This window comes from Lynx rufus, unplaced genomic scaffold, assembly GCF_022079265.1.
Source record: "Lynx rufus isolate CCGP_SWC_20201006 ecotype Redwood Valley unplaced genomic scaffold, mLynRuf1.p SCAF_2, whole genome shotgun sequence".
Taxonomy (NCBI): Eukaryota; Metazoa; Chordata; class Mammalia; order Carnivora; family Felidae; genus Lynx; species Lynx rufus.
Genome location: NW_025814834.1, coordinates 32331277 through 32345672, shown reverse-complemented (window position 1 = coordinate 32345672; position 14396 = coordinate 32331277). Strand labels below are relative to the sequence as shown.

Here is a 14396-nt window from a genome sequence, read left to right as displayed (position 1 = left end):
GTCTAAGAGCACTGGTCATTTTGAGTTTATTTTTGTGAATGGTGTAAGAAAGTGGTGTAGTTTCATTCTTCTGTATGTTGCTGTCCAGTTCTCCCAGCACCATTTGTTAAAGAGACTGTCTTTTTTCCATTGGATATTCTTTCCTGCTTTGTCAAAGATCAGTTGGCCATACTTTTGTGAAATAAGTCATACAGAGAAAGACAGATACCATGTTTTCACTCTTATGTGGATCCTGAGAAACTTAACAGAAGACCATGGGGGAGGGGGAAAAAAGAGAGGGAGGGAGGCAAACCATAAGAGACTCTTAAAAAACTGAGAATAAACTGAGGGTTGATGGGGGGGTGGGGAAAGTGGGTGATGCACATTGAGGAGGGCACCTGTTGGGATGAGCACTGGGTGTTGTATGGAAACCAATTTGACAATAAATTTCATATTTAAACAAAAAAATAGAGCACAGGCCAGTCTAGCCTTGTCTTGATTCTCCTTCAATTCTGTGATGAAGCAGCAAGGTATTGCAGTATGAGCTCTACAACCAGACTGTCTGGGTTCAAACCCTGGGGTAACTTATTTGGTCACTCTCTGCTTCAGTTCCTTCAGTTGTAAAAATGGAGGTAATGCTATCTATTCCATAAGACATTGTGCAGATTCAGTGTGTTAAGACATGGTAGGCACAATGCCCAATACAGAATAAACGCCCAATACAGTAGGGGCTATTATTTTCCTGTTTTTCACCCCTCTTCTCTCTATTCCTCTTTCACTAGCCATTATGTAACCAGTAAATGTCTGAATGCTTTAAAATTATTTCTTTTATATTTTATAGTCCTTATTCAGTGTAAAAACAGATGAATCTATTTCTATTCTTGTTCAAAAAAGGTCCTTTACCAGCCCTCACAACACAAAACTAAAAAGAAAAACAAAACAGACCTAAAATCAAATAGAGATGAAAAATCGCACAGATTACTAAGAAATACACAAAACAAGAATCAGGGTATACATGTAAATGTTGATTGGGGTGGTGTGTTTGAAAAGTGTGAGAACTAGACATTCATCCTGGTTTTAAATTTTTTTTTTTCAATGTTTATTTATTTTTGGGACAGAGAGAGACAGAGCATGAACGGGGGAGGGGCAGAGAGAGAGGGAGACACAGAATCAGAAACAGGCTCCAGGCTCTGAGCCATCAGCCCAGAGCCTGATGCGGGGCTCGAACTCACGGACCATGAGATCGTGACCTGGCTGAAGTCGGACGCTTAACCGACTGCGCCACCCAGGCGCCCCTCATCCTGGTTTTCAACAAATCTTCAGTTCTTTCATCTGGTACCTATTCTTTCTACTATTTATTAACCTCAGAAAGCCAGTGAAATTGGAATTAAACCCAAGCTGGTACACGTGAATAAATTTCAGTCAAATGTAGTAACACAGCCATCAGAATTTTAAGAGAAAAATAGCTGCAATAATTGAGAAATCAATTAATAATCCCTATCTTTTAGATATGCAGTCCTCTTAAAGTTTGAGAAAGCCTTGTGCTCTCAAGTTAATACTTCAGACCAAAAGGTTGTTTGCTAAGAATAACTCAGGACTTAAATTCCAGTGTGGTTCCCCACCTCCTTGTGCTACAATAAACACAATTGCTATTTTCTTTCCACTACCTCAAAATTTCTAATTAATTCTTTAAATAGTTCTAAAAAGTGAAGGAACTGGAAGAATTTATTGCACTGAACCTATGATATGCTGTTGGCATATCGAGTTATAATGGTATATCAATGAAAGATTTCATCTAGGAAAGATTTCATTTACTAGATCAGATACTAAGAAATTTTTTCCTATCATAATATTTATAGTACAATCATCAAGTATTAGTAGGATTCAATAAAACGTTTTGAATCTGCCATAAACTACAATAATAATAGCTCTTAAAAGCATTTTCATTTTAAAAGTACAACTTCATGTATAAAGTTCCAAATTCAGAGGAATCATTAAAGTTTCAATCTCACCAAAAAAATAAATATAAAGGAATGTTTTAGCATTAACCTTTTATCAGTGAACCCTATTCTATATAAAATTTATAACATGAAATTACCATTTAAATTTGCCAACTGCTATCTAATTGAAAACTATTGTCTTATCAGTTAACATGAATAAAAGTGCCATAACAATGCCAGGAAATCAGCTGCAACATTTATTTCACATGGGTTAAGATACAAAGAGGCTACATTTGAATTTATTTCAACCACAATGAATTCCAGTTTAAAAATTTACTAGATGAATACTACTGGTAGACTTCATAAGAATACTGACTGTAATTATTCTATGATCCATTTTTATGTTTATCCATGGAAAATATTTTATTGTAAAGCATTCTTTAACATTCAGGAAGTAATCATTTTTTAACAATCAGCTTCAGTTTATTTTTAATATACTGATAAAAACTGGGGGCAAATGTTATAGTTTCGTAATTCAAATATAGACTCCCCAGTTACTTGAACTACTTACTGTCTTCTTTGGAATAAATAAATAAATAAATAAATACTAAGAAGGCTTAAATGAAATAAATAAAGCACAGTATTTCAACAAAAGTTAGGAAAGAGAAAGGCAAGGAAAAAAAGACTTACTCTTCCAGATGTGAAAAGGTACTGTGCCTATCCTGGTTTCAGAGAGCAAAAGAGGGCAAAAAGATAAGCCATGGTATTGTTTCATTTTTAGATGGGCACTTTGACTACCCATGCCCCCAAGACAGAACAATACCAATCTCAGATTGATTCTTCTAACCTGGCTCAGATGTCTGGCAAAAAAGTAGGAGGCAGCATGACTGGCAAAGCGAGAGAAGGAGGGAGAGGTAATGGGAAAGCAAATCCTGCAGGCCATTGCATGGAGCTGGGGTTTAGAGTAAGATACAAAGTCTTTGGGTTCCAGAAGAGGGGTAAAACCCAACCTACCTTTTAAGAGGATCACTCTGGCTTCTGTATGGATGGTATGATGTTAAGGGGAAGGTGAATATAGGAAGACTAGCTGGGAGGCTATTGCAAAAATCTACATCAAAATGATGTTGGCTTGGTGGCAGTGAGGGTCATGAGAAGTGATCAAATTCTGGATATATTCTGAAGGTAAAGGAAACAGAATTTGCTACGACTGGAATGGGGGGTGGAAAGAAAAGAAGTAGACTAAGACTCCAAGGATTTTGTTTGATGCACTAGAAGGACAGCAGAGCCACTGACTATGATGGAGAAGACTTTTCTCCCAGACTTTTAGTTTGGGAGAAAAGATCAGGATTTCAGTTTTAGATGAGTTAAATTTGAGCTACCAATTAGACGTCCAAATAGAGATACTGATTAGAGATAGGATGTATGAGCCTGGAGGTCAGGGTGGAGGTGCTGGCAAAAGACACTTGTATTTCTTTGAGTCTAAGATGACTTAATGCTGGTACTTTCTTGATCTTCATCAGGAACTGTCAAAAGAAAACTTCACACAGAATATATTTGCCACCTCACTGACAGTGAGTGACAAATGCCACCTGTTTCTAAAACATGGTCTCTCAACCTCGGTACAATTTTGGGTTAGATAATTCTTTGCTGTGGTGGCTGTCCTGTGTGTTGTAGGATTTTAGCAATACCCTTGGCTTCTACCCACTATGTGCTAGTAACACCCTTTTATCGGCGATAACCAAAAATGTCTCCACACACTGTTGAATGTCCCCTGGGGGAAGTGCAAAATAGCTCCCAGTTACCACTGTTTTAGAGGGATTAAAATGTGGGGAAAAACGAAATAGGGTACTAAAATGTGGGAGTTGTCAGTGCTTAAGCTCACAAGACTGGATTTGGATAGAAAAGCAGTCTGAGGACTGCACCTTGGGGTACTCCAATGTCAAGAGACCATAGACATGAGAAAGAGATTGTGAAGGAATGGTCAATGATATGCATCCACTCCTTCCCCAAATCAAACTAAAACAAAGATAAATGTTTTTTTTTTTCTGTTGCCTTTTAAAAAAATATTTATTTTGAGAGAGAGAAAGAGAGCAAGTGAGCCCATGCGTGTGTGCACAGAGTATGAGCGGAACAGGGGCAGAGAGAGAGGGGGAGAGAGAATCCCAAGCAACTCCACGGTCAGCACAGAGCCGGACATGGGGGCTCAAGCTCATGAACTGTGAGATCATGACCTGAGCCAAAATCAAGAGCTGGATGCTTAATTGACTGAGCCACCCAGGCACCCCTTGTGTTGCTTTCTAAAAAAAAAATTAATAACAAACTCACAAGACATGACAAAATTTTGGAAGCTAGAAAGCATTTGGTTGAGTGGTAATCAACTCATAGACCCAAGGAAAGCTGAATGTTGAGCCAGCACTGGAGAAAAGCACAGGAACAACCCAATGTACATCATGTAACCTCAAAAGTCTCCAGAAGCAACAGAAATGATCGTGGGAAGAAAAGCAGGAGGCTTACTTGAAAGCATACTTAAGAAAGCAGTTAATTCCCAGATTCCTTCCTTTACTCGCCCACCAGCAGTGGTCTCAAGTTCAGACTGACAGTCACTTATAGGACCCAACAGACCATAGCTTGGCACCAAGTTTACTTAGTTCTGCAGAAAGACAAAGCATGCTAGCATGAGACATGCTATCTTTAGAAGGGATTATACAGTCCCCCAGGAGCCTTTTGTGGACATACCATTGTAAAGGACAGAGATCATGTAGGTAAGTACAGAAATCACTCTGGCTTAGGGAAACTTCATACTCCACATGAATCAGCAGTACATTTTAACAGCCAATGAGTATAGGTTCTAGGATCCCTCAAGGGATGTATTTATGTTCACTTACAAAACTGACACACTGCACACTGGGAAACAAAGGACTGTGTCTTTTCATCGGCTTCTATAGTTTACTCAGTCTTCCCAGTCCATATGCACTCACTAATCAGGAGTCAGTTTGCAATAAAGAATATTACCTGGAAACATTCTATATTTATTAGTCAAGTTTCTAGTTAAAAAAAAAAATGCCAGGAGAAGGAAAACACCCAAGATTGTTTCCCATGAAAATAAGGGCTCAGACTTGCTATTAACCCTTTTCTACTTAAAGTGATTCTCGGGGCACCTGTGTGGCTCAGTCGGTTAAGCACCTAACTCTTGATTTTGGCTCCAGTCATGATCTCATGGTTCATGGGATCAAGCCCCATGTCAGGCTCTGTGCTGACAGCGTGGAGCCTGCTTGGCATCCTCTCTCTCTCTCTCTCTCTCTCTCTCTCTCTCTCTCTCTCTGCCCTGCCCCTGATCATGTGTGCGTGCGCGCTCTCTCTCTCAAAATAAATAAACTTAAAAAAAAAAAAAAGTGATTCTTGAAGGGGAACTTTTGCCTTAAAGGGAACATATAGCAATGTCCGGAGATGTTTCTAGTTGTCACAACTGTCACAACTGAACTAGGCATATGTACTCCTGGCACCTAGTGGATAGATGTCAGTGACGCTGCTGAATGTCCTACAATGCACAAGATAGCTCCCACAACAAAGAATTATCTAGCCCAAAATGTTAGTAGTGAACGTTGAGAAATCCTGACCTAAAGGGATTAGACAGAAGTTCACATACTGAACACTGAGGACCACCTCACATTGCAAGCCTTCTCAAATGGGCTGTTAATGCACCGGCAGCCAAGCATATGCCCTCCATGCAGGAGAATGGAAGAATCTTCTCTGGAGAAGCTCACCCACCTGAGAGAAAAGACCTAAGAATGATCCTACAGCAAAGACTGCAAAAGACAACAAAGAATTTTAAGATGATAGTAACAGAACACTAATTTTGTTTGAACCAAGAGACTTAATTAACTGGGGGAAAGTTTGGAGTTGAAATAGTGATAAACATACAAAAAAACTGTATGTTTTTAAACTTAAAGACAAGTTTTAATTCCAGGTAAGCAAAATGTAATGTCCCAGAAAGGAAATGTAATAAAAGCACATAAAGCCTGGGGCACCTGGGTGGCTCAGTGGGTTAAGTGTCCGTCTCTTGATTTTGGCTCAGGTCATGATCTCATAGTTCCTGAGTTTGAGCCCCGCACTGGGCGGTGCACGGACACTGCAGAGCCTGCTTGGGATTCTCTGTCTCCCCCCCCCCCACCCCTCTCTCACTTGCTCCCTATCTCTCCTAAAAATTTTAGAAAGAGAGAGAGAGAGAGAGAGAGAGAGAGAGAAAGAAAGAAAGAAAGAAAGAAAGAAAGAAAGAAAAGACAGGCATATAGAATTTAGCACCTAACTGCATGTATACAGTCATGATAATACAAACACTGAATAGTATCCCAACCAAAATACACTGGGAGGATAGGAAGGGAGAAGGGAGAGGAGCTGTCTAAAAAGGAATTGTCTAAATCCTAATCTTCCAGAACAAGAAGTCAGAAGATAGCACATATAACTATAATAAATCAAGAAATAGTAACAGAAGTATAGATTTAATGATATAGATGTAAATACCCTGAGAATCAGCTAAAAGAGCAGACAGTTTTAACCTCTGAGAGAATATAGCATGTTTGTACACATGTGTAGCAGTGTTTTCTGTAACAACCCTCACAGAACTATTGGGCTCTTTAAACTCCATGCATGCAAATGTAATTAAAATATGCTTTAAAAATTGTATTTGAGTGTAGGGACAATTTGATACATGGGTTTGGGAATCTAGTAAGCCTCAACTGGTTTTCTTAATTTGAAGAACAGACTAGATCCATAAAAAAGTGCACTAAAACAAGTTCCAGATTTGTTAAACCACTTTTCTACTCATCCAGGCAAGGCAAAAGAACAGGCTGGATAGAGAAGGCTTCAACTCTTTCCCTGCTTTATTCCTGGTTTACTCACCTAACTTTATACTGAAGTCTTACATTAAACATGATACTACTGAACACAGGTATCCTTGCCTATGAATGCCACAAGGTCACATTTGAAGAGTTTGCTGGGAGAGAATTTTTCATTTTTCATTTTATTGTATGAATTTATATAATGAGTATATTTTTACAGATGAAACACAAAGATACTTAAGGATTAGTTCATAACCTGACTACATACATCTTGACCCAACTCAAAATAACCTGATTAGAAAGAAGGAATATCAATATATAAAACACAGAATAACCAAGAAAGCATAGCCCTAATAAAATATTGCTCATATTCCAAAGGGTAAATCTAAAAGACATAAATGGAGCTGGTGCTAAATATAATCCCCAAATACCGTAAGACAGAAATCAATTTTTAAGTTCTCTATATAATATACATACCACTTAAATGAGCTTCATTTTAAATAAGTCAAAGTTTATTTTTTAGATTGATATAATGTACATATTCTTTACAAGCAATAAAACTCAAGTTTATCTCCAAACCACCATGATCCATGCTTCTTTTATGCCGCACTGTGCCCAGAACAAGCTAGGTACATTAATGGGTACAAAGAGTTACTGATAGAAATTAATCTAATGAATTAAATCAATGGGGGGAAAATCAATAATGTTGAGTAATAGGTGTAAATTTTAAATTTCTCTGTGATTCTTTATATCATGTTTGCCAAGATTTTACCTTAGTATTGACTATTCACAAATAGATTATTTTACCCTGTGGTAGAGAGCATTGTAAACAGAAGCCAAATGGAAGGCTGGCTTTATTTTGCCCACAGTGATTTTCTTCTTTCTTGCTGTTTACCCTGTAATAATATTGCCTTCTTCTTGACAAAAATATTCAAAAAAGAATTTACCTACACTAAACTCAGCTTTTGCTAAACTCATTTTAACATATATCCATTTCTTACTCTTGCCCCAACACATCCAAAAAACTTTGTCTTTTAAAAATCCATTCACATATATTATCCCTTTTGATTCTCTGAACCACCATATGAGGAGTACACCCTGTGCTATTAGCTCCATTTTACTTAGGAGAAATTGATGTCCACAGAGGTTGAATAACTCATTTAAGGTCCTAATGGTAGTGAGTGGCAAAGATAACACTTGGAACCAAGTTTTCTGATTCCAAGTCCAGTGGCTTTTTTCACTACAGTACACTTACTCTTTGATAACAAAATAGACTATTGGAGGACTACAGTGGTGATAGGTATCTTTTTCATAAGTTGTTTTATAATAAACATATATTAAAAGCAACTATTATCAGCTTAACAACTATAACAGCTTTGCAAAATGTCATCAAATATAAATCACATTTCAAGTTTTTAAATCATGTGAAACAAATGATATTAATTCAAGGGCTCCAAACAGCCTAAGAATAAAATGAAGAAACTCTCTTAATTATTGTGACACTGCTGTATCTGGTAATATATTCCTTCTATAGTCTGATTTGAAAACTTAGCTTAGAGGGATCCTTGACAAATTTTAAATGTAGAAAAAAAAAGATAGTTAATTAAAACTACGTTTAAAAAAATATAATTTCCTCCTTTTTTTTAGTACTAAAATGCCAGGAAAAAAAGTTCCATCTACTTACCTCAGTAATTGGCTGCCCCTGATGTGTCAAATCCAGTTCTTGAGGGCGTGTTACTTTATCAATATCCAATGAGTCCATGCTGGACGTTGCAGAGGTGATGCTAGAACGAGAGGAGTTACTAATAGAGCGCACTTCAGCATCGCTCACTGTGCCTGCTGATGCTGTTCTTCTGTGCTGATTAGTTACTGACGGCTTAGTGTCTTCTAGTACAGATTGCTGAGCAGCCTCATCCATGCTCAAGGAAGCCTGCTCTAATTGTGCAGTGATGTCATCCAGGGAGTAGTTGGCATGTGACACTTTAGTTACTCTGTTAGACGAGGACGACAATCCTTTCAAAGTGCCATGTTTTGATGCATGTCGGCTAGCAGGTAATTTCTGAGTAGGTTTTGTTTCTGTGATTTGACGCTTACTATTTCCTGCACCAATACTGCTGAGCTCCTGCTCTATTGAGCAAAGATCGGCCATCAGGGCATCCAGATCCACAGTTTCTCCCTGATTCAGAGCTTCTGCAATAAACAATATACATGATGTGTCCAGATCACACTGAATGAGAATTTATACATTCTATTATAAATCTGCTAATGAATGCAGGGGAAGAAGCAAAGAAATGTATCCTATTGGGCCTAAAGCCTACCAAATATATATTTCTAAGAGTTTTTTTGTTTTAAATTCACAGAGAAATTTTTAGAAGCAAATAGTCCATCTTTTAAGATTTATAGTAATCAGCAGAGAATAAAATTATGAGTTGAAAGATAAAAATAATGCAAAAATCATATACTGTCCCATGGTTTTAACCACATCCCCCATCCAACTTTTTACCGTAGGCTATATGCTGTTAATATGATCAGTGCCTTGGTAGAGCTGTTAATACCTGAAGAGTTGAGAGCATAGAAGGAAAAATACAAGGCCTAAAAAAATTGCAGATTACGATGTCAATTCCAAATATTATAAAGTTGATTAGGCAGAATACATTAAATAAAGGCCAGAGGAGCTGATTTAAAAACTAACAGGTAATTTCACTGGACTTTATTTCAATGAAAATACAACAATGCAATTAAGTTTGTCATAGGGTTCCAACTTGAGTATGTACCTGGTCAAATTATTAATCACTAGAAAACTATTTTAGTTATGTTCCAGTTCAGTTTGTTCTGTGATCATTTCAATTAGTAATAAAATGCACAAACCAAGAAATATACGAACTTACTGAAGTTATGCATGTAGTTTTTACATTGAGCTATTCAGAACTGTAACTGCATTGCTTCCACATTATATAATTTAGTATGCTATTTTACATTTTATTTCCAATTACATCTTACCATTCAAGTTGTATATGGAGAAGCGATAAGAAAAATTGGCCATATTTGTTTCCTGACGAAGAGGAGATCTTTTTACTGGTTCCATGGGCTTGTCAGAATCTAAGCTCTTTAAAAAAGAAAGTTTAATAAGTTGTATTATTTTCAGGCTTCGATTATAAAAAAGATAAAGTTTGATTAGGTGAACTTTCATAGAATAGTTAATAAAATCAAAATCCTTCTAGTCCTAAGGAAAAGTGTAATTGTTTTTCATATTATTTTGGCTATAATTTTTTTTTCAATTGTTAGATACATACTTAACTTTAAGGCATTTAAGACCATCCTAGTTCAGAGTGAGTATCATTCCGAATACCTCAAGTGATGAACTCATTTTATATAAATTCATTATAATCTGAGGGTATGAATATGGACATGGAAAGATAAGAAATAGAAAGGAACAATGCAGGGAATTCTGTTATCTCTCTCCTCAAAGGGATTTGTTTTTGGTCCAGCATAGTCTCATTCTTGGTATGAAGTACCCTGAAGATAAGGCAAAATTCTGGACTCAAAATGAGTGAAATCCAAGATCATTTTTTTCTTTGTATTTATTTTTATTAAAAACTTGTTTTTTTTTAGTTTTAATTCTAGTTAATATATACTGTTATATTAGTTTCAGGTGTACAATATAGTGATTCCACAATTCTATACATTACTCAGTGCTCATTATACCAATCCCCTCCCCTTTGGTAACCATCAATTTGTTCTCTATAGTTTAGGATCTATATTTTGGTTTGTCTCTTTTTTTCTTTGGCCTTCTTTAGTGATATACTTGGATTCCTTTCTCTTTATTGTTTGCATATGTATTACTGGTTTTTTATTTATGGTTACCATTAGGTTTGTATATAACATTTTCTGTATATAGCAGTCTACATGAAGTTGATGGTCACCTAAGTTTGAACCCATTCTTTTTTTTAATTTTTTAATTTTTTTTTAATGTTTATTTATTTTTGACAGAGAGAGAGAGCATGAGGGGGGAGGGGCAGAGAGAGAGGTAGACACAGAATCTGAAGCAAGCTCCAGGCTCTGAGCTGTCAGCACAGAGCCCGATGCGGGGCTCGAACTCAGACTGTGAGATCATGACCTGAGCCGAAGTCAGACGCTCAACCGACTGGGCCACCCAGGTGCCCCTGAACCCATTCTTTACTCTTCTCCCCCTCATGTTTTAGGTGTATGGTGTCATACTTTACATCCTTTTATTTTGTGAATCTCTTGACTTATTTTTATAAAAATACTTATTTTACTGCTTTTGTGCTTCCTACTTTTCTCACTCCTAACTTTTGGTCTTTCCACTCAGAGTCCCCTTTAACATTTCTGAGATTAATAAACAAATCCTCCTCTCCTTTACCCCAAGTGTTTTTCAAACTGTTGTTTCTATGCTCTATCTCAGTGGGGCTGTTTGTTGTGCTGCCTCTTCATGGGCAGTTTCCTCTAGCCCTTCTGGGTCTCCCAGAGCCAAGCCCCCTGATTTTAAAGTTCTAAGTGTTAAGCTCCACTGATTATAAGAAGGGACATTCAGCCCCTCTGGTTTTCAAAGCCAAATGTATGGGGATATGTCTTCCTCATGCAGGGTCCCTCATGTGAGCATCTGCTTCTCTCCCCTCTCCACAGCCAGGATGCCCCTCCCTCATGTCTCTGCCCTTCCTTCTCTCTTGGATGTGGCTTCTTCACTACATTTAGCTACAGAGAGTTTGTTCTGCCAGTCTTTAGGTCATTTTCTGGGTCATTTACCCTGATGTGGGTGTTACCTAGTTGTATCTATCAGACCAAGTGAGCTTAGGATCTTCCTACTCCACTATCTTCCCCAGAAGTTCTAAGACCTAAGATCTCAACAGAGAGTGGCTACAACTTCAAACAACGATGGAATATCCTTTTTCTTCTCAAACTCTATTAAGAGGAGGACAAAATGTAATCCAGCTGTGATACTGCCTGTAAGTCTAGAATTACACTGTACTTAAGGACAGTGTCTTGTAAGTTATCTTGCTAACTCTTTAAGTGACACTTTTCCTCTCTAACCTTTCTACAATAAAGAATATAAGATGCTTACAACAGAGAAATTCAGGGGAAAGGTCAGTAGTTGGTGTCTATTTAAATAAATTTGCAAATATTAGGAATAGTCTTTTAAAACTTTAATTTCTATTTAAAATCAAATAGATTTCAAATACAAAAAGAATGCTGGATAGTCTTTTTGTAGAATCATGGAATTAGATTAGAATGGCGCCTTCTTTATTCACTTGTCTCAAGATAAAAGGAATCCATTCAGATAGTGTCCAACCAGTTTTTAAAGCTATCATATGAAGGATTTCTATAACCATTCACTGCCTTATTTCAAAGTTTCACAAAACTGTCAGGAAATTCTTTCAACTTCAAACCCAGTTCTTCTGCAATTTAAGTCCTAATGCTTCTCTCAGTGGAAATGAAAAGTAATAGGTAGATAATATTTTCTGTAAAAGAACTTGAATATAATTGAGGACATATTAAGAGTCCATCTATTTACCAGTTCAAATAAACAGATACTTGTTATAATTATCTGCTGTGCCCACAGTGCTAGGGGAACAAGGGAAATAGTAAGAAATACTCCTTGACGCCAAGAAATTGGTAACCAAGTAGTATGGTTTTTAACTCTTTTGGGGTGTTTGGGCAGGGTGGGGGGAAGTATCATGAGAATTTTGTAAAAGCTATGTATGACCCTTCTTCTAAGAAAAGGCAAATACACAAAAATTTTTACAAATGATTTTAGAGGATTCACCAACCACTTAGAAGTTAAACTCAATTTAATATAAAGTTGAAAATCCCATTAACACAGTATGTATGATACAGGTGCACAGATGACACTTTGTAGTAAATTAAAATAATGAAACAAAAACTTGAGGTTTAAGCCGCTAATAAAGTACATAAACCATTTTTTGAAAATTTCTAAAGTGTTGAAAAGCAACTTGTTAGCAGTGAGCCACAGCATGCAATGGTTTTGTCTCTAAAGACACATTTATACAATAAAAAACCAAAAACAACAACAACAAAAAACAAAAAAAAATCAATGGGGTGCCCAGTAGCTCAGTCAGTTAAGCATTTGACTTCCACTCAGGTCATGATCTCATGGTTCATGAGTTCAAGCCCTGCGTCAGGCTCTGTGCTGACAACTCAGAGCCTGGAGCCTGCTTCGAATTCTGTGTCCCTCTCTCGCTGCCCCTCCCTCGTTCACACTCTGTCTCTCTCAAAAATAAATAAACATTAAAAAAAATTTTATAAAACAAAACAGTCACAGCATTAGGTTAGGAGCCAACTTTTTTGGTGAGTGGCTCTTTACATTATATGGCAAGAAATTTAAAACACTGGGAAGAATACAAGTACCAAACCAGTAGAAATGCCATTTGCAATGAAATAGCATGGAGTTACTATTCCACCTTTAAAAAAAAATGTTTTATTACCTATTTTTGAGAGAGAACGGGGGTGAGAGGCAGAGAGAGAGGAGGAAAGGATCCCAAGCAGGCTTCATGCTGTCAGCACAGAGCCCAATGTGGGTCTTAAACTTACCAACTGTGAGATCATGACCTGAGCTGAAATCAGGAGTTGGATTTCAAATGAGCTACCCAGGCACCCCACTATTCCACCTTTTTTAAACCCAAGATCCAATAAAACAAGATGAAAAAGCTTTGCCACTATTTTAAAATGCAGCCAGGAATGAAGTTTTGTCAGTATTCTACAATTATGTAATAGAAAATACTTGCATATGAAGACATTACTTATGTTGTAAAATATATTCGTATTTACTAAGTTATGTAATAAGATTTGCTAAAATTTAGACTTTTAGATTTTAGGTTTTAAAACTTTTTTAGCTAGCAATCTCAATTTACAAAAGAGATTTTAAGTAATCCCTCTAGATGAACAGAACTTCTGCAACAAGTATTTTTTTGTTTTTAGACTTCTTAAAATAACCACAGTAGATAACACTGTGTTCTAGAGTTACCATTCATTGACTTTTGAATGTTTTGTACATTTTCCCTTTGTACCAGTATTTAAAAATGAAACCTATATCCATATCCTTATGTCCACACAGTAAACTTTTAGCACACAGTGATGACTAAAATCATCGAATAATTTTTCAAGTACTATTTCTAACCTGAGTGAGTTTGTCTAGCTCCCCTAGCCAGGCTCCAAACATTTTGTCCAGGTCCTGATCTTCCTTATCACTGTCTTCTTCAGCACCATGGTCAATTTCTTCATCTGATAGCTGCTCCATCTGAAATACAGATATTTGGGTAGAATGAAGAGTAACAGGCTGAACTTGAAAAATTATGCAGTATCTCTTGTGATATATATTGCAACTTTCTGGAGTTAAATCTTCAAAACTAGAGATCACATTACACAAAGGAACTAGAAATCATTAATGGAGACAGGACTGACAAGTGAATAGGAATGAGCACTTAAGTCTCAAATTTTTAGGAAATTGTGAAAAAGCAAAATGTATCAGATTATGACCAGAATCACAAGTTAACAGTAATTCTAAAATTGCAGAGCCCTCCCATTAATCAGAGGATTTTATGGTAGTACAGTTTTCTCCACTAACTGATCCTATAACACTCCAAACACCACAGAGAAACAATTT

General features: G+C 36.8%; 1 protein-coding gene across 2 annotated transcripts in view; it reads right to left on the bottom strand.

The window, feature by feature from the left end:
* RAPH1 (Ras association (RalGDS/AF-6) and pleckstrin homology domains 1) overlaps positions 1–14102 on the bottom strand; it is a 62123-nt gene extending 48021 nt beyond the window's left edge. For both annotated transcript variants that reach the window (XM_047085015.1, XM_047085016.1), the window contains exons 1-3: positions 13911–14102; positions 9758–9863; positions 8442–8947 (exon numbers count right to left, since the gene is read on the bottom strand). In XM_047085015.1, the coding sequence (XP_046940971.1) occupies positions 8442–8947; positions 9758–9863; positions 13911–14030 (732 nt within the window). In that variant the 5' untranslated portion in view covers positions 14031–14102. The remainder of the gene's footprint in view (positions 1–8441; positions 8948–9757; positions 9864–13910) is intronic.
* Positions 14103–14396: the final 294 nt, after the last annotated feature.